The 26,593-nt window shown below is 39.2% G+C and overlaps 1 protein-coding gene across 3 annotated transcripts in view; it reads left to right on the plus strand.

Annotated features, from left to right (window-relative positions):
• The window catches only part of BMPR2 (bone morphogenetic protein receptor type 2), a 163,825-nt gene extending 138,671 nt beyond the window's left edge, over positions 1–25,154 (plus strand). For all 3 annotated transcript variants that reach the window (XM_043505604.1, XM_043505603.1, XM_038421003.2), the window contains 8 exons: positions 2,233–2,463; positions 5,847–5,961; positions 8,189–8,349; positions 9,997–10,144; positions 11,091–11,227; positions 14,697–14,869; positions 15,981–17,260; positions 19,324–25,154. In XM_043505604.1, the coding sequence (XP_043361539.1) occupies positions 2,233–2,463; positions 5,847–5,961; positions 8,189–8,349; positions 9,997–10,144; positions 11,091–11,227; positions 14,697–14,869; positions 15,981–17,260; positions 19,324–19,574 (2,496 nt within the window). In that variant the 3' untranslated portion in view covers positions 19,575–25,154. The remainder of the gene's footprint in view (positions 1–2,232; positions 2,464–5,846; positions 5,962–8,188; positions 8,350–9,996; positions 10,145–11,090; positions 11,228–14,696; positions 14,870–15,980; positions 17,261–19,323) is intronic.
• Positions 25,155–26,593: the final 1,439 nt, after the last annotated feature.

Raw genomic sequence — 26,593 nt, forward strand, 5'->3', positions numbered from 1 at the left:
CAGTTATTCTTCCAGCATGGGAAACCAATTCTTTAGCCACAGCTCAAAGCACTTGATTTCTTTGACTCCTCAGGTGAAGGATGATTTAGGGGTTCTCTCCCCCCCTTTATAGTCCAATCAACCTTTGAAATGCATTTTTCTGAAGTGTCCCCTAATAAAGTTCCTTTCCCCTGCTGGATGTAAAAGTCAAACTGTCTGGTGTAGATGCTATGCTGGCTTCTTCCTCATTTATGATTTTTTTTTTACAATGCAAATGATCTCCCTGCAATCTCCAATACCCATTGTCTTTTGGCCTTACCTGGCTTGAATAACATGGGATACACACTCAAGCAGGCAGACCCACATTCCTTTGGCTAGAAAAAAATCTTTTACTTGCATGGTTGGTTTACAGACTGCAAAACATAATATAAGAGAGTATGTGTAATTTTATATATAGTGTTAATGTGTACATTTCACAATTATATTAATCACCAGTGTGTCACCTCTTCGCATCCGATACCTTACATGACACCTTTTAGATACAGATTATGACAGCAGTGAGTTGGGGTACTGGGCTGGTCAAGCCAGCTGAAACTCAGTGCTAGATATCAGGGAATCCCTTGCCTTCTGGGTTTGGGACACCTTTAGGATCACATAAATGCAGCTGTAGGATCGGTCTTCTCTGAGAATCAAATTCAATACAGTGTTCAAAACTTCATCGTTTACTTGGAACCCTGCTTCTTCCGTTATGGGGCAATAACAGTTTTAAAAACAAACTTTTTAAACTGGAGTCAGAGGTCTGTATTCCAAAAATGTGTGCACATGTATATTTCTTTCATAGAATCATAGAATATCAGGGTTGGAAGGGACCTCAGGAGGTCATCTAGTCCAACCCCCTGCTCAAAGCAGGACCAATCCCCAACTAAATCATGCCAGCCAGGGCTTTGTCAAGCCTGACGTTAAAAACTTCTAAGGAAGGAGATTTCACCACCTCCCTAGGTAATGCATTCCAGTGTTTCACCACCCTCCTAGTGAAAATTTTTTTCCTAATATCCAACCTAAACCTCCCCCACTGCAACTTGAGACCATTACTCCTCGTTCTGTCATCTGCTACCTCTGAGAACAGTCTAGATCCATCCTTTTTGGAACCCCCTTTCAGGTAGTTGAAAGCAGCTATCAAATCCCCCCTCATTCTTCTCTTCCGCAGACTAAACAATCCCAGTTCCCTCAGCCTCTCCTCATAAGTCATGTGTTCCAGTCCCCTAATCATTTTTGTTGCCCTTCGCTGGACTCTTTCCAATTTTTCCACATCCTTCTTGTAGTGTGGGGCCCAAAACTGGACACAGTACTCCAGATGAGGCCTCACCAATGTCGAATAGAGGGGAACGATCACGTCCCTCGATCGGCTGGCAATGCCCCTACTTATACATCCCAAAATGCCATTGGCCTTCTTGGCAACAAGGGCACACTGTTGACTCGTATCCAGCTTCTCGTCCACTGTAACCCCTAGGTCCTTTTCTGCAGAACTGCTGCTGAGCCATTCGGTCCCTAGTCTGTAGCAGTGCATGGGATTCTTCCATCCTAAGTGCAGGACTCTGCACTTGTCCTTGTTGAACCTCATCAGATTTCTTTTGGCCCAGTCCTCTAATTTGTCTAGGTCCCTCTGTATCCTATCCCTCCCCTCCAGCGTATCTACCTCTCCTCCCAGTTTAGTGTCATCTGCAAACTTGCTGCGGGTGCAATCCACACCATCCTCCAGATCATTTATGAAGATACTGAACAAAACCGGCCCGAGGACCGACCCTTGGGGCACTCCACTTGAAACCGGCTGCCAACTAGACATGGAGCCATTTATCACTACCCGTTGAGCCCGACAATCTAGCCAACTTTCTATCCATCTTATAGTCCATTCATCCAGCCCATACTTCTTTAACTTGCTGGCAAGAATACTGTGGGAGACGGTGTCAAAAGCTTTGCCTGTACATAATGAGTAATTCCTTGTGGAAGAAGGCCATGCCATTATCAAATTTTAGCATGTGTATGCATTTATTCCATGCAAATCTGAACCTCAATTTTATGAAAATGTACTTCTTGAATTCTGACACTCTATTTGGTAATACATGTTGATTATATGATAGTGCAGTTTAAAATGTGGCCCATAGCTATACATATCCATTCTACCTTACAGCGTGAAAACCTCACTTGATCATTACCATTTGAATCAATGTAATTACTACTTTAAACTTTTTACAGCTGATTGGCCGGGGGCGATATGGAGCTGTGTATAAAGGTTCCCTAGATGAGCGTCCAGTGGCTGTAAAAGTATTTTCCTTTGCTAACCGCCAGAACTTTATCAACGAGAGGAACATTTACAGAGTCCCACTGATGGAGCATGACAATATTGCTCGCTTCATTGTTGGAGATGAGCGATTCACTGCAGATGGACGTATGGAATATTTGTTGGTGATGGAATATTATCCCAATGTAAGTACTTCATAGAAAACAAATTGGTTTGTTTTGTATACCTAAGAATAATAAAATAGAGAGGGTGTAGTACTGTCCTCACTGGTGCTTAGGTCAGTATAACTTCTGTTGCTCAGGAGGGGTCTTATTCACACCCTGGAGCAATGTAAGTTATACTGAAATAAGTGGTAGTGTAGACCTGGCCTAAAGGATTAAGGGGTGAGTAGCTATCCCCTCAGCTGTGGCTTATTGGTTGATCAGCAACAGTTGACATAAGAAACTGCAGCCCAGGCAGAAGGGGGTTGCTGTCAGAGAGGCTGAGAACCACTTTGTACCAGCAGTAGACTGACAGACAGCTATTCAAGGAGTAGGATTAGAAGCCCCTGAGGACTGATATGAGACTGCTGGGGGGGCACAGAGGCCCTAAGCAAGTATCACTTCTGCTATATTCTCTGAGTTAGAGGAGATAGGAATATGACATAAGGATTTGAGAATAGCTGGAGTTGAACTAGAAGAGAAAAGACATAAAGGACCAGTGTACTTCAAAGGGGCCTGAGGCCAGGCAAGAAAGACTGAATCACCTCACCTTAATTCTCCCATGGCAAATAAATTGAGTTCTATGCAATTTATGGTGTGCGTGTTATGGGGGTGGGAGGTGGAGAGTAATCTTTCACATGAGATCTTAAAAACTAGGGATGAGTCTGGTTGCTCCATGTGGACATTAAAGACCTCATGGTATTTGTTTAAAAAAGATAGGCAGGAAATGAAACTAATGGGAACAATTTCCTCCATACCCTTTGCCAAAATGTTGTGTAGTAAGCTTTGTTCTAGTTGATTTGCAGACGTCATACCAGAAGTGGCTGAATTTCATCATTGGTGTGTGTGTGTGTATACATTATAAATAATAATGAGGAAATTATTATAATAAAATAATTGAAGTGTATGTGAAATATATATAACAAACACAAGCTTTAATTTTATTTCAGAATTATTTATTTGATTCTTGTTGGTTTTAATATATAAAATAGTTAATATATTCAGGCAGTCGGATAACTTTTAAAAATGAGATTTGTCCTTGTGTAACTGAGCTACTAATACCATATTCACTACTGTTCAGAAGGATGAGGGCTATCGGATGAGTCTTTGGGGAGAAAATGGGTAGGGAGCATCAGTGTTCAAACAGGAATGGAATATCCAAGGGCAATTATTTTAATCAATAGTAATAATTATTTCTTTATATTTAAATGTTTCCCATTCAAGATATTTTAAGCTTATATATATATATATATATATTTAAAAGCCAAACAATGTGGCGTAACTTATAAAGGAGACAGTGCCCTAGGTGCCAATGATTACCATTGAATGCTATGAAGAATGTCTTAGGTGACAGTGATTAAAACTGAAAATGCCTCTGAAAAAGCAGTAGCAGTGATAGATGGATGTGTAAGCAGAAAGACCTCTACAAACCAAGAACTCCCACAGGAAAAGCTCAGTCTCATGCAGACCTCAGGTGCAGTGGTTTACACAAGCAAAAAAAGTGTTGTGATTATATATCAGAGATATTCTGAGATGTGTGATGTAAAAGGTTACAGAGGATTGTCAGGCAGTGAGGTATTTAGCCTTTTTGTTATAAATCACTTACCCAAACTTAATTTTCTGGTTGAAATTTTCCACATTTGGTCTTAACCTGAGAGAGAGAGAAAATTGTTCTCAAAAGATCAAGTAAAACTAGTTCAGCTAATTTTCAAATTTGAAGACAGTGGAAAAAATACGCTTTTGCCATTGTGCTATTTATATATCTGAGTATGAAATGAGGCTGGTCTTATGGGCAAACATAGTATGCAATCATGTAAATAAGCACTGTATAGTAATGCATATACTACCCTAGGGGAATTCTGAACCACTGTGCAATGCAGAATTTGTGCAGAATTAATGTTCTGCACAGAATTTCCTTTCCCCCCCAAGAACCGGGGACATTAGATCCAGCAGAGACCAGCTCCCTAGCTTGTAAATATAAGACACTGCTGGGAGACGGGGAAGCTGGAGGGTTCCCGGCAGCTGCATTTCCCAGCATGTCCTGAACCAAGGTGGCAGTGTGCAAGAAACTCCGTACAAGCCCGGGACTCAGCATGAGGCTGTTTCTCCCTCAGGATCACTGGGCTGTAAGAGGAGGGGCAGCGAGTGTCTGGGCTTGGGGGCACCCCACAGCTGAGCTCTGGGGTTTGGGGATGTGGCTGTCTGTTCTGGGGCATGCCCCACAGCTGGGCTCTGGGGATAGGAGATGTGGGTGTCTGGCCTGGGGGGAGGTGCCCAGTGGCTGGGCTCTGGGGGGAGGGGGTGCAGGTGTCTGGTCTGGGGGAGCACCCCAGGGCTGGGTTCAGGGAGGGGTCAGAGGATGGGAGTGTCTGGGCTGAAGGATGCCCCGTGACTGGGCTCTGGGAGGTGGGGAGGTTTAATGGACTGTAATGTCAGTAAGACTACTTGCATAAAGGAGTGCTTGTGGGAGTAAAGATTGGCAGGATCTGGCCCTTATTTTACTGGAAATCTTGCATCTTCCAGATAGAAGAGACTGGAGTTTTTCCTCTGGACACCTTTTTGAAAATAAGAGCTATCTAGAATCTTTTCAGTTCCCAAAATGAGAGCATTCAGTTTCTCTTTCAGATGTGTTCCTCCACAGCTTTGTTAGGAGCTCTATTTCCTTAACTTCTCTCAGTGGGAAAAGGGATCATGATGTTCCTGTTTCTATCCCTGCAATGTTTGTTGACTGACTGAGGGCTTGTCTACACTTATAGCACTTAGTGAAGACGCTGTCTACGTCGACGTATATAGTCCACCTCCCAAGTAACTATGTCAACGGGACAAGCCCTCCTGGCTACGTAGTGCTGTTTACACTGCAAGTTTGGTTGGTATGAATGTGTTGCTCAGGGGTGTGGATTTTGCACTATACTAACATAAATTGGTAGTGTAGACCAAGCCTAAATCTGCTGGAACTGGGAAAATACCAGGGAGATAAGTTAATAAACCTCTTATTATGGCTAAAATCCTGATATTGTTCAAAGTCCACCATTTTGTACTCAACATAATAGTTTCTTCAATTATCTTTGTTCAGGCATTGTTCATCAGGAATTTCAGAATATTATAACAGCTGCAAAAAATAAATGCAGTCTCTTGGTTTATCTACTTTCATTTTCTGACTAAACCAAAAAACCAATAGCAGCAGCAAACACTGATAAAGGTAAACTTGGGCCCTGATCCAGCAACTGATAGCATGCAGGTAGACTGATGAGCAATTTCAGGATCAGGATCTTAGGGAGCACTGCGTGTGATGTGGACCCTTGAAAAGGTTTTGACTTGGTTATTCAATGTGATAAAATTTCAATGTATTGTTTTTACTCTTTCTCTAGGGTTCTTTGTGCAAGTATTTGAGTCTTCACACCAGTGACTGGGCGAGCTCCTGTCGTTTGGCACATTCGGTAACCAGGGGCCTTGCATACCTTCACACAGAGTTACCTCGAGGAGGTATGGTCAGGAAGGGACATGTTTATACCACTATAATGGGGATGGTAACAGATAGTAGTTGGGGGCGGGGAGTTATTGTTTTGTTTTTAAAGTTAGTAGCGAAGAGAAAATGTATGGTTTGAGACGTTAATTAATGTGAGCAAAAGATGATTCAAAATACAGACTACACAGAGCTTCCTGTAGTACATTCTGATCTCCTGAGTACTCCAGGACCGTGATGTAGATCTGTAGACACTTTTATGAAAATGTGGAATGAGAGACAACAGAATCCTATAAACAGGCAAGCAAGAAGCAGAGTTGCACAGTGCTGCTGTATCATAGCATTACTAAAGGCCTAAAGAATTTAACATACAGTATCTAAATGAAAGAAAATGGATGAAGTGTTCTGATGTGTTGTGCAGTTCAGGTATAGGTCACTGAAGTAGTGTATGTAGTTTAAAAAAGAATGGGTATGATGTATATGGAAGGAAAACACTTAAAGCTTCTGATTTATTGTAGTTTTATTTTTCAGACTATATCATTTTTTATGTCAGGACAAAGACCATATCTTTTTGATGTATAAATGACATGACCTATGTACTTTAATGTTTTAGTACAGCACTAGATGGGACAACATACTGATATAAGCCTTTTTCTTCTGTGCTTGCATGCTTCATTTAACATTTTCGGAGCTAAAGTATCGTGATTATATACCAGACATATTCTGAGATGTGTGATGTAAACGATTACAGAGTATTGTCAGGCAGTGAAGTACAGGCTTTTTGTTTCAAATGGAAAAGATAAAAAGCTGTGGAAAGATTAGTTCATCACTAACTAGTAGAATTTGAGAGGGTGCTGAATTTTAGATTAAAAGCAAGGTTACATAAAAATAAGTATTGATATTTGCTAAAGACAGTGAAAAATAAAGAAAAATAGCTATATAAATACCAGGCTGGTGTTACCATACTTGGTATTCATGTATGCAGCCACCATCTTAATTTAATCATTTTGAAATGTACATCCAGGTCTCTCCATAAGCAACTATAATTGTGTAAGCCTTCCACCACCATAGAGACAGAGTAATAGACTGATTTGTAAAAGCCAGCAAGGAGCTCACAATGTTTAAGAAACTCCTATGGTTCTATGAACATCAGATCATAACAAAACCACCTCTATAGTCTTGGCTGTTGTAGTAAACAAGTCTCGATTCAAATAATGGATATAAATTGTTCCACTGTCTTGCAATAGTAACTTGAGAATTCTTGTTAAGATTATATTCACAATATTTTATGATAAGAGAATTGTCAAGCCTCTGTAATAAACCTTTCCAGAAAGCCATATTATACAATTTATAGTGAAATCCATAAAAATTTGCTAAAAACATCAAGACTGCAATTAAAAACCCCTAGCTGGCCCATGCCACCTGACTTGGGCTTATGGGCCTAGGGCTAAGGGGCTGTTTAATTGCTAGGTAGATGTTCAGGTTTTGTCTGGAGCCCAGGCTCTAGAACCCTGCAAGGTGGAAGGGTCTCAGAGCTTGGTCTATAGCCTGAGCTGAAACGTCTACACTGCAATTAAATAGCTCCTTAGCTCAAGATCCACGAGTCCAAGACTGATGGCCCAGGCCAACCATGGTGTCTAATTGCAGTGTAGACTTACCTAATGTGTGTTCAGTTGTCCAACTGGAGTAATAAATTTAAGAGGAATCTGAGGTTCTCCTGTGGGGCAACTGAGATCCATTGCAGGATTAATGTGTTCAATCATTGAAATAAGTGTGAGACATATACTGATATAAGTGCCCCCATCTGTCCAATTTCTGCACAGACACCCAGATAATTATAGTGAATTGCTGGTGCTTTCTTTTAAATGAGGACTCTATGAATATGGTGATCTCATTTGGACTGGCCATTAGATCAGCGAGGGCGGATCCATGCTTAAATACGCTATAGCTGCACTGCCCAAAAATGCTGATCTGTTGGAATCAAAAGAAGCTTGTTGACTATTATTAGTTCTGTGTATCGCAATTATATAATAATACATAGCATATAAATTGCAAAATATCATGAACACCTGTCAGTGTTTCAATAGTTAATAGAGCATGTTGCAGTGCACACTATAAGCAGGGAAAATTGTTAGGAGCCTTAAAAAAAAATGTTAAATAAAAAATGAGCAAACACAATTTGGTTCCTCTTTTGCCAAGCAGTAGAGCTACTCAAGTAATAATGAACACTTCCATCTATCCAAATAGACCATTATAAACCGGCAATTTCCCATCGCGACTTGAACAGCCGTAATGTATTAGTGAAGAATGATGGAACATGTGTAATTAGCGATTTTGGATTATCCATGAGATTAACTGGAAATCGACTGGTACGTCCGGGCGAGGAGGACAATGCAGCCATTAGTGAGGTGAGCATGAATTAAGAAAAAACAATGATGGGCATTTGTAAATGGTATCTAGCAAGAGAAAAATGAATTTAGAAGCAATCTTTAAATACTTGCTCCTCAAGTCATAGGGTAAATCCAGTGGCTGCACAATTTCCATGAAGGGGAGATATTGAAAAGAGTGGGTTATAACATTGGGGTGATGAGATTCTTTGGCCGTTTTAATAAAACATTTTAAAACAAATGTAGTGTTTTTGAAAGAGGACATATAAACAGCCATGGAGTTGGAAGTCCTCTTTCAGTAGAATAGGTCTGACAGGTCAGTGGCAGTGCACATTTTCCAACAAAAGCCCCTTGGTCCAAACTTGGGGAGACCACTGCTAGGTCTGCTAGAGAGTAATTGGCTCTCCATAGCAATTCAATCCTTTGCCTCTCTGCTGAGATCTTTAAACATAGGTGCAATTGCAATGGGGTTTGTTGTGGTGTGGATACATAGTCTTTAGGTCTTGTACTGAGATTGCTAGTCCATTTCATATAGGCCCCAAACACCCTTCAGATGGTAATGAACCCTGAACTGGATTTGAAGCAGTGGCATAGAAGTAAAGTCTCCATGTCCCCTTCCAGCTTTCTACAAGCCATTTAGACCCTTCCATCATCCCCTGACCATCATTATATGGTCCGATTGTGGAGAGTGAGGGGTGATGGCCCATCCAAGGATGCTTAAGAATCTGCTTCTTTCTGTAACTTGTAGAAGCATGAATACAGTGAAATCTGAATATAGGAAACTCAATTATGGTGAAGCACTGCTTTAAGTGAAGAAGAGTGAAAGTCCCAGAATGCTTCAGTCCATTTCAGTGGACTTTGAATTCCCTTACAGTGAAGTCTCACTTCTCAATGTGTGTTCAACTGTGTTAATCTAATTCCCTTGGAATTCAGTTATAATAATAATAATAATAATTGTAGTAATATACTATAAATAAATAATGCTTATTGCTTAGATGTTAATTTTCTAGAAATACAGAACTCAATGCCTAACTGAAGAAAGAAGCAGAGAGTGAATAAGTTACCACTTTTTAAAGGGCAAGCATAAGGAACAGTCCCTGGCACCTAACCCTATCCAGTGGGTAACGAAGAAGGGCTGGTCTGACCTTGCTATCTATTCCCCAGTGAGAGTAAATATGTGTGGAGATAGACATGCGAGTAGGCATACAGTTGTCAACTTTCCCGGCAGGAAATAAGGGGAGGCCCTGCCAACGTTCCTAAGTGAAGAAGATGAAGTATTTTCCCTGCAGATAATAGGTTATCTCCTGTTATCGTAAAATACTCTGCTATAAAGTGAAGTTATTTGTGAAATTATCATTCCTCTATCAAAGGCTTTCCACTGTGTCCTGATGAATATGAATATGAATATGAGGACACAATACAAGGGACATAATCATTTATTTTGCATGTATTTGATAAGTACAACAGAAGCAACATAGCGCAGGAAAAGTTTTATTATGACTAGGCTGGTGATAAGAGGCTAGAGTCCAAGGATATACATAATGGAAGTAACTGCTTTTTTCTTCTAAATGATAGGTAGGGTAAGAATAATAAATAGGATCTGTAATAAACTGAGTCAAATGTAGGCTTTACCTTGTGAGTTAAGAGTGCAACTGTTTGTTCCTACAGGTTGGTACAATCCGCTATATGGCTCCTGAAGTGCTAGAAGGAGCAGTGAACTTGAGGGACTGTGAATCTGCTCTGAAACAAGTAGATATGTATGCACTAGGCCTTATCTACTGGGAGATCTTCATGAGATGCACAGACCTCTTCCCAGGTAACTAAAGGATTGACTGAAATAATGAAATTAATAAAAAATACAGATCAGAAACCGAATTTGTGTTCTCACATTTTAAAAATACAATCCATTACATTTGTGTCACAGAATAGATTTTTCTTAACTGTCTATCACCATTATCTCAGTGCCATCTAGTGTTAAGGATTTCATTGAAATTAGTACAGTGTACTCAGTTGTAATACAGTGGCCATGGATGAAACACATGTCCTTGTATAGTTCATTTGCCCTGTTAACCATCAGTACGTGCAGCCCATTTAATTGATGTAGCATCCCAGGTTTCTCTCAAACACCCCTTTCGAGTATGCATGGAAAGTTGCGATAATTCAATGTGGATCTTCACAGCTACTCCTTTAGCTAAACTTTATGCTAAACTTTTTCAATACCAGTGTCCCCTGAAAACTCACTCAGTGCCTGTAATATGGTAGAAGGGGAAATGGGCAGGTAAAGTGGAACCCACGGGAATGCAGCCCACAGCCACTCTTGTATTTATTTCTGAGATGCAGTCTGTGGATTTAACAGGTGCTGGCATGTAGTATTCCATTTATAGCCGAACAGCTGTACATTGCATGCAGGTACCTATAGTCTTATTGTGCCTCCCTCCAATATTAAATACAATTTGTTTTGTTTCATAAAAATTAGATGTGTCCCACAGGTTCCTGGTCAGTTGCCAATGCACCCATCAATTGGGCAAAGTTTAGAGTGCCTCCCAAGGTAGTTCTAAACAATGACTTGTTCTTATTTAACTAATTCAACTACAGTTTGTTAATTTAAAAATTCTGTTTTAAGGGAAAGGGGAAAAAACGTCATCAGGAGCAACCTCCATGCCACCTCCTCCCCTGTAAAAGTTTTTGATTCGCTGTTCTTTTTTTTTATAGCTGTGATTTCATTATGGGGTTTTTGTTTCTTTGTTTTTCTTTCCCAACAGGGGAGTCGGTGCCAGAGTACCAGATGGCATTCCAGACAGAAGTTGGAAACCATCCCACTTTTGAAGATATGCAAGTACTGGTATCTAGGGAAAAGCAACGACCAAAATTCCCAGAAGCTTGGAAAGAGAACAGCCTGGTGAGATAGAAAGTTAAAAAGAAGCATTTGCTTGAGCCAGCTAAGTCATGCTCTCACTTTTCAAAGCCAGATGTTGAATACATTTTTTCTTCTACTTGACATTTAATATTTAAAGTTCTAGAGCTGCTCCAGGCTGGACTTTTAAAAATGCTGAATTCAGTTTAAAAGAATTCATTGTTATAAAACACTTCAGATTAAAACTAGGGGTTTTAAAAGAGAAATATTATAATTACCACTGGATTTTTAGGTATTATAGGTGCAAAAGCGCATTATATTTATATATGCCAAGTGCCCAAATTTCAACATAAACAAGACAGAAATATCAAGACATTCCATATCTGGAAATTTTAAAAACTAAGAATTCCCCAAAATTTTAGCTAGTAAAAATTACATAGTATTTGCTATTGAAGCTAAGCAACGTAAGAATTGTAAAGCTGAGTAGTTTCTTAAATTATATCTTCTTTTGCCAAGATGTATATTCTTCAGCATTTGCAGAGCCTACAGCTTTCACTGATCATTTGATAAATATTACCAAATTGAAGAAATATCATGCTTCTTATTAATTTGATATTCATATGAAAATTTTATATTCTCAAAAAATATAAAAAAGGCAGTCTTCTGGTTAGGAGATGAGAAAAATCTCCCAACTTTTGTCTGTTGCACTGAGCCCATACAGCACTGAGAGTCTCTGTTGCACATTACTCTCTACTTAGTAACTGAGTTAAAATAATCTCTGTAAATTGTGGGTGATCTTTAGGCTGTTTATTAAAGGTAGAAAATGCCAAGTATGATGATTTACATGTTTATTTCATAACAAATATAAAAATAGTCAAAGTGGTGAGAGAAATTGTGGGTAAAAAAAAATAAATGGGCTAAATATTTGGCTTTTAATAAAAGTGATTTTTCTAGTTGTATTGTTTCAATGGATGAAATTGTCTTCTTGAACCATCAGACACTTTGATAGCCAACATGTAACGATCTGCACTCTGCAGGTGATAGGGAACCTAAGGCCATATCTGCTCTCGCATGTGTCAACATGTCTTAAACCATTTCAGATATGGGCACAGTCTACTGTAGTAATGTTATTGTAAGACATTGTGATGTTTTTGAAAAAGTGAAACTACCTAGAAACTGTTGCACAGTTTCATCCATGTTGTTCAAGAAAACCATGCTGCAACTGTTCTCACTACAGCACTGTTGTTACATTGTTAAATACAGCTCTGGAAGGACCAAGATTGGCACAGTTATAGCTAGTCCAGTTCACAATGTTGATTGGACTCTTTGAGTATGTCTGCCCTGCAGTAAAATACCTGTGTCTGGCCCATGTCAGCTGACTTAGGCTTGTGGACCTTGGGCTATGGGGCTATAGAACTACAGTGTAGCTGTTTGGGTCCAGGCTAGAGGCAGGGCTCTGGGATCCCAGGGTGGGGGAGGGTCCCAGAGCTTGGCCTCCAGCCCAAGCCCGAATGTCTGCACTGCAGTTTTATAGCTCCACAGCCTGAGCCCCACAAGCCCAAATCAGGTGACATAGGACCAGCCAGGGGTGTGTTATTGCAATACAGAGATACCTATTGATGCTCAGGTTGGGTTGTGTTATTTTACAAATTTGCATTTTAAATGCTAATTACGTTGAACTATAGCACTATTAGGATTATATAGGATGGACTAGTAGACTCTATATTTCGGTGACTACCATTTTTCTTGTGTTGTCACCAAGATTTTGACAACATTCCAAAATAATAACTGAAAATGTACATTCTAATCTAAGGCTCGGCCTATGCTGCTTACAAAATAACCATCAGTAGCAGTACACACACTTCAGTAGGAGCACTAGGAACAGACATCTTGGAGGGGTGGGGGAGAGAGCTGGTCTAGGCTTTTTCTAATCATTTCCCAAACCTCCTCCAGACCCAGGACATGGTCCCACTGGCCCATTTCCCCACTCTAGGAGCACCAGTTGGGGAAAGAGCTCTTCCTCCCTCCTGGGAGGAGTGGGAAGAGAGGGCTGGACTCCTCTTGACCACTCCTTGGACCGCTGGGGACATATGCAGGGTCCATCTTTACCACCCCACCCCATGGAAATAACTGCCTTGTGTTATGTGCAAAAGTTTCAGGGTTCAAACCCCACCAGTGATGCATTATGTGTGACGTTTACAGTTGCACATAATGCATTTTTGGGAAAATTTACTATTTGCAGAAATTTTTTTGCGGAACTTGAATTATGATACAATCTCTAATTACATGATCACATTCTATTTTTTCCATAGGGCCCCGTCTCATCTGGTGCACAGGATGGATGGTGCTCTGGAGAATAATCAGGGTTCTGTAGTGAATGAAACAGTTTGTAGATTCCCTGCTTCATTTGCTCTAGAAGTTGGAAGATGTGTAATAGTTCAGGGAGGGAAATACAGGAAGAGAGAGAACGGTCTTGTGGCTAAAGCAGGTGACAGTCACAGGAGAGCTCAGGTCTATCTCTGCCACTGTTTTTGTGCATGACACTGAACATGAAATTTAGATTAAAATTTTCAAAAACACGTAAATCCCATTTTCAAAAGAGACTCTGAAATATTGAGGTCAGTTTTGAAAATGGATTCACAGGCTGTTTTGAAAATTTAAGCCGCAAGTCAACATGTTAGGAGGTAACTATTAAGTGTGTTCTCTGTGCTGCACTTAAGACTCTGGGGAAGTAGAAGTGTGGAGCACTCATAACTGCAGCTGTGCATGCTCAACATCTCTATGTTTGGAGCACGGCATCATGGTTTGGAGGAATGTTCACAGTGTCTCATGTGCCTCTGCCACTGACTCTTGGAATTGCCTCAGGAAAGTCTCTGTCTGCATTTCGCCATCTGTAAAATGGGGATAATAACACTCTCTTATCTCTCAGTGAAGAGAAATTCATTAATGTTTGTGAGGTACTCAGATCCTACAGTGATGAGCAGTCTGGAAGAGACCAGGAGGAAATAAGTCATTTTGCATTAATTGTGTTTCCAGTAAAATAAAGCAGGGACCACCAATTGAATGTGGAAGATAAAAATGATGGTATTCCTGAGTACTATGCATTCTGTCCACTAAATGAGGCAGGGCCCCAACTGAAAAATAACCCTATGTGATCATATAATTAAAGACTATCATAATGCGTATGCGCCAGAGCCAGAAGGAAGGTTGCATAGACAACCATAATTCTGGCATTTCTTCACTTTTGAATGCTTGACCATATATATTTTTTAATGTAATATATTATAAAGGGTATTAGGATTATAGCATCATGTAAATTCTCACTCTTTTGTGTAAACTAACTTTAAATGAACAGATTTGTTCATTTTTACCTTCATTCTCTCATTAAAATGTAAACCAGCTTATGGCTAAAAGTCAGTATTTCACTTTATTTAGATTGCTCTAAATCATAAGAAAGTATATTAAAAACACAACATAAAAAGGAGAATAATTTGACAAAAAGTTTCTCTTGCAGGCTGTGAGGTCCCTGAAAGAGACAATCGAAGACTGTTGGGACCAAGATGCTGAAGCTCGACTGACAGCCCAGTGTGCTGAAGAGCGGATGGCTGAACTCATGATGATTTGGGAGAGGAACAAATCAGTCAGCCCAACAGTCAATCCTATGTCTACTGCCATGCAGAATGAGCGGTAAGAAGTGAAGTAATCTGGGTGTTAGTCAGCTGTCCTCAGTACACAGATCACCCTGGGAATGAGATTAGAACGTTAACAGTAGCTGAGTATTCTTGGGAACTCGCATATTTATATGAACATGTGTGAGCTTGTGTCTATATGGACTTTGCATAGTTTTGGGTAGGTTGTTCACTAACTTAGTATATGAATCCACAATTAACTGATTCTTTGTAGCTTTGGGTCCCCAAATTCTCACAAATTCAATACACCTATGATGTAAACAACTGTATTTTGGAGAGAGAAGTTCATATTTTCTGACTGAGTTATATAGCTACCTGAAAAATAGACTTGTACTTTCACAGTCAAGATAAAGAAGTGATTATGAAGTGTCTTCACGAACTCTTGCTAAATGATTCATGAAATTTCTGTTTAAAATGTTTCTGCTAAAAGCTTTGTGTGTTCACTGCCAGCTGAGAGACATGAGTTCAGGAAATCATTCAGATTCCCAGTCCTGTATTTTTCAATTAAGAAACCACAAGGTCAGCATTGACTTTATAATTATTCTGACCTGCAGAGAGAGAGACTATGTATTTCCCTTTTCTGACTGTAAATGATCCAAAGGGAAAGAGAGTCAGCTGAGTTGATATTAATGCTTTGTGTATGCTAGAAATCCTGTTTGGGGATACTCTTGATACCCAGGGCAGTGAGTTTTGTCATGTTAAACTTGTGTTTAAAATTATGTATCATGGATTTTTATCATTTCCTCCATCCTCTCTGCAGGGTTCTCTTCGCCTCCCTCACCCCAAGATCCCTTCACTGCACTTAGAGTGGAGCCTCAGCAGTGAAGTGGCCAATCATCAAATGGGATGACAAAATTCCTTACTTTTGGCTTTAAAAACAATTAAGAAGCTTTGTTACATAAATAACATCCATGATAAAACCTGCTGCCCTACTAGTTCAATTTCATGGCAGCCAGAATTTTTCATGGAAGCTATAGTGTGTTATCAGAACTCCTTAAATAGTTGGTCTTTGGATTATACATGAAGGGAAAATTAGAGACCTTCAGTGGTGAAAGGCAGTTTGTTTATATATGTAAAATCTTAATATCAGACTTTTTTTTTTTTTAAAGCAACCTGTCACATCACAGGCGTGTGCCAAAAATCAGGCCATATCCAGATTACTCTTCTTCCTCCTATATTGAAGACTCAATCCACCACACTGACAGTATAGTGAAGAACATTTCTTCTGAGCATTCAGTGTCCACTACACCATTGACTTCAGGGGAGAAGAACAGAAACTCCATTAACTATGAACGACAGCAAGCACAGGCTCGCATCCCTAGCCCTGAGACTAGTGTCACCAGTTTGTCCACCAACACAACTACCACCAACACAACTGGCCTTACTCCTAGCACTGGCATGACTACCATATCTGAGATGCCTTACTCAGATGAAACGAACCTACATGCTACAAATATCATGCAGTCTGTTGGACCAACTCCTGTTTGTCTGCAGCTAACAGAGGAGGACTTAGAAACCAACAAGCTGGATCCAAAAGAAGTAGATAAGAACCTAAAGGAGAGCTCTGATGAGAATCTGATGGAGCATTCCCTTAAACAGTTCAGTGGACCAGATCCACTCAGCAGCACCAGCTCCAGCTTGCTTTACCCACTGATCAAACTTGCAGCAGAGGTGACAGGACAGCAGGACTTCACACAAGCTGGGAATGGTCAAGCATGTTTGATTCCAGATGTCCCATCTACTCAGGTCTACCCTCTACCCAAGCAGCAGAACCTTCCGAAGAGGCCTACTAGTCTACCTTTAAACCCCAAAAATTCAACAAAGGAGCCACGACTGAAATTTGGTGGCAAGCACAAATCAAACTTGAAGCAAGTGGAAACTGGAGTTGCCAAGATGAACACTATCAATGCTGCAGAACCTCATGTGGTAACAGTTACCATGAATGGAGTGGCCGGGAGAAGCCAAAGCATAAACTCGCATGGTGTAGCAACCCAGTATGCCAATGGTGTAGTGCCATCTGGCCAGACAACCAGTTCAGTGGCACACAGGGCCCAGGAAATTCTGCAGAATCAGTTCAGTGGAGAGGACAGTCGGTTGAATATCAACTCAAGCCCCGATGAGCATGAACCCTTACTGAGACGGGAGCAGCAAGTTGGCCAAGATGAAGGTGTTCTGGATCGTCTGGTAGACAGGAGAGAGCGACCGCTAGATAATGGCCGAACAAACACCAATAACAACAACAGTAATCCATGTCCAGTGCAAGACATTACTACACTTGGCACCCAGAGAATGACAACATATCCTGGGCAGACCCAGACTAGAAGAGCACAGAGGCCTAATTCACTAGATCTATCGGCCACAAATACTTTGGACAGCAGTAGCTTGCAGTGTAAGTGTTGACAGGACTTGAAAAATTTCCCAAACACTTTCTTACCTGAGAATTAAGCATATCTGCCTGGATGAAAAATACCTGTATTGTCTCACAGCCCAAATAGCCAAACCCCCCCCCCCCAATTGCATGTATATTTAATTTCTATTGGTGTAATTTCACTCCTCCTATTAAATTAATTTTGTGGCCCCTGTCCTGAAAATATATCAGTTCTTTCTCCCTCTCCCACCTCTGGAATAAATTGGTTCACTTTCTAATCAATTCTGCTCTCACTCTCCAAATCCAATTACTTCTACACCTCTTCCTCTTTGCAGAGCTTCTCTGCTATTGCTGTCTCTGTTCCTCTCCTGGGTATGCTGGAGACCCTAAGCCTCCCATTTTCTCCTCCTGTCCAGTGTTTCAGGGTTGTTAAAATAAACAATTACAATAACTAGTTCCATATTCCATTATTTTTAAATGACTGGTTGTCCTATATTATTATTAGCTTCTCAGAATAAGTATGTCTGATTTTATTGTGGTAAGTAACAACAATTACAGTTATATAAGTTACTTTTCTTGAAATATTGCAATCCTGTGAGCTGATGTCTTGATATCCACTATTGGTATGCAGCTCTCGCGTATGATTAGCATTAGATACTAGGGCTGAGACCTGGAAGATCAGTATGTCCCATTAGGGGATTCAGACTAGATAGAAAAACTACAGACTGCTCCAAACTTTTGTCTGAATCCCAGCGTAATAGTAAATATTTCATCTACACTGTGTGTGTGTGTGTGTGTGTGTGTGTGTGTGTGTGTGTGTGTGTAGTTAATCAACAGTAGTATAAAGCAACATATTTTTAGTTATAAACAAATTTAATAGACTTCAGAATAACTGTAATCACCCTTTGGGCTTCAACAGCAAAAGGACACAAGAAGCCACTATTGACTTTTTGTCTTTTCCCTGCAAGGTAAAAGTAATGAAAGGTTACAGCTAAGCTCTCCATTAGTTATAGCCTCCATTAGTTATTCCGTTCTGTTCAGTTTCAAAGGGACTATTGAAAAGGCCTGTTTATCTTTCTTTGGAAATTTTTTTTTCCAAAATACCCTGTGTTCTTGGAAGGAGCCAAGGTAACTGTGATTGGAAGCCTTTGAATGTGCTTAGGCAGACAAAGAATATAATATTAGCAAAGTTATTTGGATGGGGGGGCTTTCCCAGCAGAAACTGAGTAGACACACATGTTTAAGTTAGCAATGTAAAACACACTGATACTTTTTGGAAAGGAAGAGTGCAAACCAGCAACAGAGCACTCATGAAGTACAGTTGAATATTCACTGGTGGAATGTTTTTCTAGCTTCATTTTGTTCCAGTTCAGTAAAATGAATTAAGTTTTTTTTTTTATTGCAGTACTTTTCTCTTACCTCATCATTTTACAGGTTAAATAAAGAAGACATAGGGTTGTTTTTTGTTTTTTTGTTTTTTTTTACAGTCAAATCTCAGTTTCTGGTATTTAAACACAGAAAAGGTGACAAGCAGTTGTCTTAAAGGTTTCACCATCCTAGACTCAAGTCCTGGCTGAGGAAAATCAGAGAATAGAACATTTGGCCTCAAAATGAAAAGCTAGGTTTTGTCTGTGGTCATGTATGTAAGAAACTATTTGCAAGGTAAAATGGAATTTAAAAGGTAAATGATGTAACAATACTATTTAAAAACAGCATTATTTACTGCCCTGTAATATCGCAGTAGTGTCATGTCTCCCATTCCAAGTATAGAAACATCACATGATTACAAAAGTCACATGAATGTAAATGCTGAGGGCTAGATTCTACTCTCTTACACCAGTATATGCATAGGGTAACTGAAGTGACTCCACTGAACTTACTACAGATTTACGCTGTAGTAATGGAAAGCAGAATTTGGTCCTTTGTTTTAATGGCACCCACTGTACAAAAATACTAGTCACCTCTCTTGTCACTATTGCTAGTTTTGACAGGATTTGTTTTGTCAGCCTACATGTACATGTAACCAGCTTGAACTCTCAAGCATGCTCTTCTTGTAACATTTTATTTTCTACTTTTATTTTCAGTAGGTGACTCATCACAAGATGGCAAACCAGGCTCAGGAGAAAAGATCAAGAAACGTGTGAAAACTCCATATTCACTTAAGCGGTGGCGCCCTTCAACATGGGTCATCTCCACTGAACCACTGGACTGCGAGGTCAACAACAATGGCAGTGACAGGGCAGTCCACTCTAAATCCCACACTGCTGTTTACCTTGCAGATGGAGGTACTGCTACAACAATGGTCTCTAAGGATGCAGGAGTGAACTGCCTGTGAAATATTTTAAAAGCCGACAAAATGACATTTTTGCATTATTTGAAATGAACATGCAGAAGACATTTTAAAAAACTGCTTTCTCCTCCTGTCAGCACCCCCTGCCAAGAACTCGCTTTAAATGGATTTCAGCTATGCAGAAATTTTTTAGCTTATGCTTCCATATTTTTTGTTTCATTTTTTGAACGTTTTTGCACTTTTATTTAGTATCGCTAAAGTTAAGTCTGTCTGTTTTTGACCACAGAATTATATATATGTGTATCAAAAATGTGGTCTCAAAATATTTTTTTAAAAAAAATAACAAAAAAATTTATTGCTGATAATCAGTTTGGACCAGTTCCTAAAGATCACTAAAAACATAAGCAGACTATAAGACAGGTTTGACTGCAGTGGTGTCTTGTATCCATGTTTTGATTTCTGTGCACAAGTTAATTAGTATGTTTCTATGTTACAGAGTGTATTATCTTTTGAATGCCATACTTTTCTTGTGTTATGTTGAAATGTGCAATAGTCTATAGTTCACAGTACGCTTTATTGGAAAGTGTGTTTATAAAACTGCCACACATTCTCCCCCTCTTTGTGAGTATTTGTTAATTTTTTTCCTGACGGTTTGGCAGTTGGTCATTCATGACAGTGAACTTTGCACACCATAGCCAGCTTGAAGCAGCTGCCTATATCTATCATTGAGCTCTAAGATTATAATGGAAAATGCATGAATTTTCCCCACCTTGAAAGGACTTTTAAAAGGAACAAACAAAATATGATTTCAGCTGCCTTTCAACCTTCCGTATCTTAACTAGTTTCCTTCATAGGAGACATGACACTGGAAGGGGAAGCTCTAAGCAAGACAGTGTTGAACAAAGTGTGAGGAAACAAAGTAAGTCTGCCATTTTGATTTTTGCTGCAGTTTGTTTGTATTTATGAACATTTTTTATTGATTGCTATTATTGTGTATTTATCAGAAATCCTAATGAACTGTCCTACTAAGATCTTGAGTATAAGTAGGTTGCATTTTGTTACTTACAAGAGAAAAAAGCCTGACTTATGATTGACACAAAACACTCATGTGATGAGCAACTAAGCGTCTTTTAAATACCTCCACAGAGGTAAATATTGAGGTCTGGAGCCATGTCCATCAAATTACATATGCAAGTATGTTTATCCTAATTGGCGGCAGCTGAGTTAAGTGAAAACTAGTTTTCTTAGAGTTTTGTATAGACCTCTTAATTCATCTTGCTATTAGAATTTTAAACATATACTTTTAAAAGTTATGGCCATGAGGGAGAGATTTCAATCTTTTATGGTGAAAACACTCAGAATGTATGTAACAGTACATACACTGACTTCATGTATTTGTGACCATTAATCGCTTGAGGTGAGTGACTACAACTTCTTCCCAGGGTAATAGAATTTATCTATTTAAACAGAATTACTTCCTTTCTGGACATTGCACCCACATGAGGTCTTTGTCTCAAGAGTGATTATTTACCCTGCTGCAATAAATTTAATAAGGAGTAATTAGCTAAGAAATTGAAGTATCTAGCGTGGTGTGGCACTGAGCAAAGCTTTGTAGCTGTATTTGAAAATGGCTCATGTCCCAACACCTAAAAAACTGTGGAAAAATTATTCAGTCAGCATGCCAAATCACTATGGCAGGATGCTGGCAGCCAAGATTTGCCACCAAACATGCCTTTTTTCAGCTGACTGAATCTGATTTTCTGTCCTTTCAAGAGCATTCATTACCTTGATACTGCTTTTGTACAATCTTTCCCCATAAGGTAACTTTTTCTAACTCTCTTCTTGAGCCTCTGATGATTACCTGCCATATGTAATATATGGCCTTCCACATCTGACTCTGTTTCCCAAGCTTTCTTGTTTGCATTCCTGTCTCTCTCTGGCATCTTATCATGCTTCTTAAATGCTGTAGGCCAGATTCTGCTGTCAGATACACCAGTATAAATCAGGAGTTGCTTGCTTCATTGACTTCAGAGGAGTTACTATGCTATTATACTGGTGTAACTGAAATCAGACTCTGGCCCAGTGTAGTTGCAGGAGTGTAAATCAGGGCAGAATTTGGCCTCCAGCTCTTTAAGCACTGCCCAGTCCTTGCACCCAAATAAAGGCTCCTGCTTTTCTCTTAGGTGCAACTTTGTTAACCTAATGTATAAATATACAGTTGCTTATCTTTATGTTGCTAAAAGATGTTCTCCATTTTATTTTCAGTTCTTTCTCCTGCTTGCCATCTGCTGCAATCTCACATCCCAGATATTGAAAACTTGCCACATGTTCAGTTGGCTTGCATTACACACTGATCTGAATTCTTGACACTATAGTCATAACATTGCTTGTGCTTTTTGTTTCTTTTGGAATTTACCTTAACTTGAAATTCTTCACACTTTTTGGATCTATGTGTGAATTTCTGGAGTATAATACTTTGTTTTTTGCAGCAGTCAATGTATCTATCATGTGCATAATGAAGATTGCTCACACCTCGTTTAGTGACTTTTTGCTTTGCCTTAAGTATAACCTTTATCATCATTTCAGAGTGTGACTTTAAAAAACATCTGTAAAACACTCTGTGACAGTTCTCAGGGCACCCAGGACTGTGAGTCACTGTGGTTACCTCTTACCTCCAGCAAAAGGGAGTCTTTCTTATGGTAGCTGGGTGTCAGCTCCTTGACACCATGAGCCTTTCAGCCACTCGAGCACTCTTCTCTGAGCTATACCATCCCTAACTTCACCTTGCAGGTTAATAAGAGGTGCACCTCAGTCCCTAGGTCCTTTTGAATTATTTCCCTGCAATTTCCCAGCCCCTAACATGAGCTACTCACAGAAATTCCAGACCCGTGCATTTACCTTAAATCGCTGCACCTGTAAACTACGCAGCAATTGTGAGCACTTTTATATGAAAACAAAACTAGGTTTATTTAAGAAAGAATAAAGATTTAACTAGAAGCGAGAGAAAGTGATAGAAACAACTTATGACAACACAAACCTGGGTCTACACTTATCAGTGGTTACCTTTCGTATATAATAAGGTAGTCTTTCCCCCTCCCCCCCCAGGGTTCAGTCAATTGCTGAGCTGGCTGGTGTCACAAGAATCAGGATCTAAATGTTCATGAAAGCCCCTTGCTTCTTAAGTGGTTTCCTCAGAGAATGGATCCAGAGTGCCTTTCGCTCTTTTGTCTTTATTCCTAGCCCTGGTGATATTCTGCCTGCTATAATATTCCTTTTTCACCTCCAAGTGGTTTCAATCATTGGCAATTGTCTTTGAAGGTTTTCCATTGATTGTTCTGGGATGTGGCCATGTTAGATAATAGACCCTTGCATTGTCTTGCCAGCTGACTGGGGAAGAGTGACAACTCCCTCTTGTTTGAATGAGACATCATCAAAACACTTGGTCCGGTGATTAATTTTTACTCCAAGTCCATAAAGCATACTTTCCATATAAATACATTATTTCTTAAATATCCATACATACATCTCACAATGATTGAGTCTTGACAAGTTATGAGCTTTCTGTAGATACCTTTTATGTTACTCTTTATGGATAAATATCCTGTAAGACATGTTTGGTGCAGTGAGTTTGTCAGGTCTGAGGTGAAAGATGTTTGCAAAGAACAGGGGCCCTTTGCCAAGGAGCCTCTGTATCACACACTCACACTCTTATCTTAGGTTATGTCTACACTATAGCCTATGCCAGCAAAATTTATGTCGCTCAGAGGTGTAAATATTCCATCCTCCCTGTACGACATAAGTTACACCAACATAAGCACATTGGTATGTTGGTGGGAGAGCTTTTAATGCTGACATAGCTTCTGCCGCTCGCAGAGGTGGTTTTATTATACCAATGAGAGAACTCTCTCCTGTTGGCATAGAGCGTCGTCACCAGATGTGCTGCAGCAGCAACATGGCCTAAGTTGAAACATGCTAGGAAAAGGAAAATTATTTACTCTAAATACTACTGCTTTCTGCCAAGGCTGCTTTTTCCCAAGGCTGATTACACTGGTCTTGTAGCTTTTGTTTTAGGTCAATCCTTTGTAAAATTCAAACTTTTTTTATGCTTGATGCAGCCAAAAGGTTTAATAAAATCACTGTACCAGATGGAAAAGTCTTTCTGGCATTCTGCAATTTTCCCTAAGCTTCCTTAAAGCAAATATAACTTTCACATTTCTCCTGTCTTTCTCTAACATTTTGTTGAAAACCTTTGGGGTAAATCACAATTGTCAGAAAGTATCTGTTGTATAATCTATCATGGAAAAATATCATTTGTAACATAGTAGAAATATGTACACTTTATCCTAATGTGAATTCTAGATCAAAAGGAACAACTTTATTACTTCTAAATGTCAACCCAAACAAATGATAGGTATATATTAAAATGTTCGAACTTTGCAGAGTTAGATGAGGTGAGACTAAATATGGCTTAATTCTAATGTATAATTAGCAAAACCCTTGTTTTGCTCACAGTAGGTAATCTTACCTTTTCTACAGAACTCAATTCCTGTAATTAAATTACATTGAAAAGTACCTTGGAGACTCATACTTAAGGTCAAGTCAAATACAAGAGAGAGAATTCTACAAATCAAACCTATTTTTTAACTAATGTACAGTAAATCAGTTTTGGAAAGTCCAATTTATTTCTTTGTTAAAAAAAAATACATCAATGGATAATGATGAAAGTTGATAAATTACCATTTTTCTAAATGCGTATTGCAGACACTATAAATATATCAAAATGACAATAGACTGATAATGTAAATAGCAATGGATTGTGCCAATGTCAAATAAGCAATGGTAGAATATTTTATATGTTCACTTCTAATATGGAATTCAAATAAAATGTTACAACAAACATAGGTGACCTATCTATGTATAGGCCACTCAGAAATCTTATTGGTTTTAGAAAATCACACATATTAAATCTAAAGGATTTGTCCAGGCAAATATGTTGTCTGTTCACACATTTCCTACTCCTATGAAGTTCAACATTACACAGTTAGTTTTGAGAATAGGAATTCTAGCCATATGTGTAGACATGCCTATATGGTGATAGATTTATTTTCTTTTTAATGAAAATAGAGATTTATGAGTAGATTATGAGGAAATCCGGGGAAATGTTCCAGATAATGCTCTACAAATGCATGTGTGCACATAGGCTAAATAATTAAAAGATAATCCCTCTCTTGCAATTCCCAGGTGTATTTAAATTGCAAAACTAAAAGTAAAGAAATACTTAATTTAAAAGAAAACCAGGATACATTGTGATTATATCATCTTCCAAACCTGGGAATACTTCATTGTAAAAAATACAAATTTTGTTTGTATTATGTTTCGTTAATATAAGAGTTCATTTCACAGTTTTTTCTGTCATTCATTCACATCTAGAAAATTACCTGGTTTTAGGGGCAACACAGTTTTGTTATTTTTTCAAAGTCTTTTGGGGCAGAAACAAAAGTGAGAGGGATGTTGGCAGGTTTCAGGGATAAACTGAAAAATGTTTGATATGGAGTTGTTTAGAAAGTACATATCCTCTCTCCCAACAACTTACTCCAGAAAAGCTCTTTAATCCTGAATGCTACAGGAAAAGTTTATATATATATATATATATATATATATATATATATATATATATATATATATATATATATATATATATAAAGACATGAACATAGACATCTATGGAAGAGATTATCAAACAAAATTTGATAAGTAATATAGTCTTACTCAGCAGATACATCTTATGTATATAATATATATGCTGCATAGTTTCAGGCCCATTCAGTTTGCTGGACCCCTCCATGTGTTCTAATGATATTGCTAAAGTACTTTTGAGAGAGAAAAATTTAAAATATACATATTCCACTAGTGTAACACTCATGGAAATATATTCAGATAGTCATTTTCTAATATGATAAAAAATGAAAACATCACAACTATTTTGTCCCTTAAACATTATCTATACAGCATAGTCTTTCTGGAAATAGTATATATGCTATGTGTTTTACTGCCAAAAGTGTCAGAACAGTGTATTTTTATGTTATCTTTTACGTTATTTGATTTTTGAATATAGATTTACATTCACAGCTTCCAGACCATGACTGTGATCTATAAAGTTTGTAGTTACGGGTGCTTAGCACCTCTTAGGATTTGACCCTTTATCCATAATGAAATTTGCTTCCCTTCTTTTTTGGTACATATAAAAAGAGTTCGTAAACCATGGGCCAGCTATAAACACAGAAGTTGCAACCTGAACATCTGTCATGAGTAAAATTCATACACATAAGTCAATACAGGAAAAGTGTTTTACATTATGCTGTGAATTATATATGCACACAGGCACTGACTGTTTTGTTTTTCCCAGGGGGTGCTCCACCCCCTGCTCCACACCCTCCCCCGAGGCCCCACCTTCACCCCTCTCCTAACTCCCCCCGCTGCTCACTCCTCTCCATTCCCTCTCCTGAGGCTGCCCCAACCACCACTCCCTCCTCTCTGCCCCTCCCTCCCCTAGCGCCTCCAGCCAGCCACTCACTGATCGGCGGCCAGCCTGAGAGCTGGTCAGCAGCCAGCCCCAGGGCCGGAACCAGTGTGGCTGGTGGATGCTGAGCATCCCATATTTTTTCTGTGGGTGCTTGAGGCCCGGAACACCCATGGAATTGGCGTCTATGTACTTGCACCAAATAATAGTTCCTTAGTGCTACCACAGAGAAAATGATAAAGGAAAAAACAAGATTAAAACAGTCTATAGTACAGAGTAAATTTGTAGGCTGTGTCCTTATCCAGATGTCAGAACTCAATTGTAACAATCTAACACAACATTCACCCGCAGATAGATATCTCATTAGCCTATGAAAACTGGGCTGTAGAACCTTCAGCACTTTCTCTAAAGTCAGATTGTGGAATTTGCACTCAGGTGCGCAGCACATCACTTAGGTAGATTTGCATTTCTCAGTTGCTCATTACATTTTGTATGCATTATGTATGTACGAAATAGGCACATATAATGTCCTGATCAAATAGGT

The sequence above is a fragment of the Dermochelys coriacea genome, chromosome 11 (genome assembly GCF_009764565.3).
Source record: "Dermochelys coriacea isolate rDerCor1 chromosome 11, rDerCor1.pri.v4, whole genome shotgun sequence".
Lineage (NCBI taxonomy): Eukaryota > Metazoa > Chordata > Testudines > Dermochelyidae > Dermochelys > Dermochelys coriacea.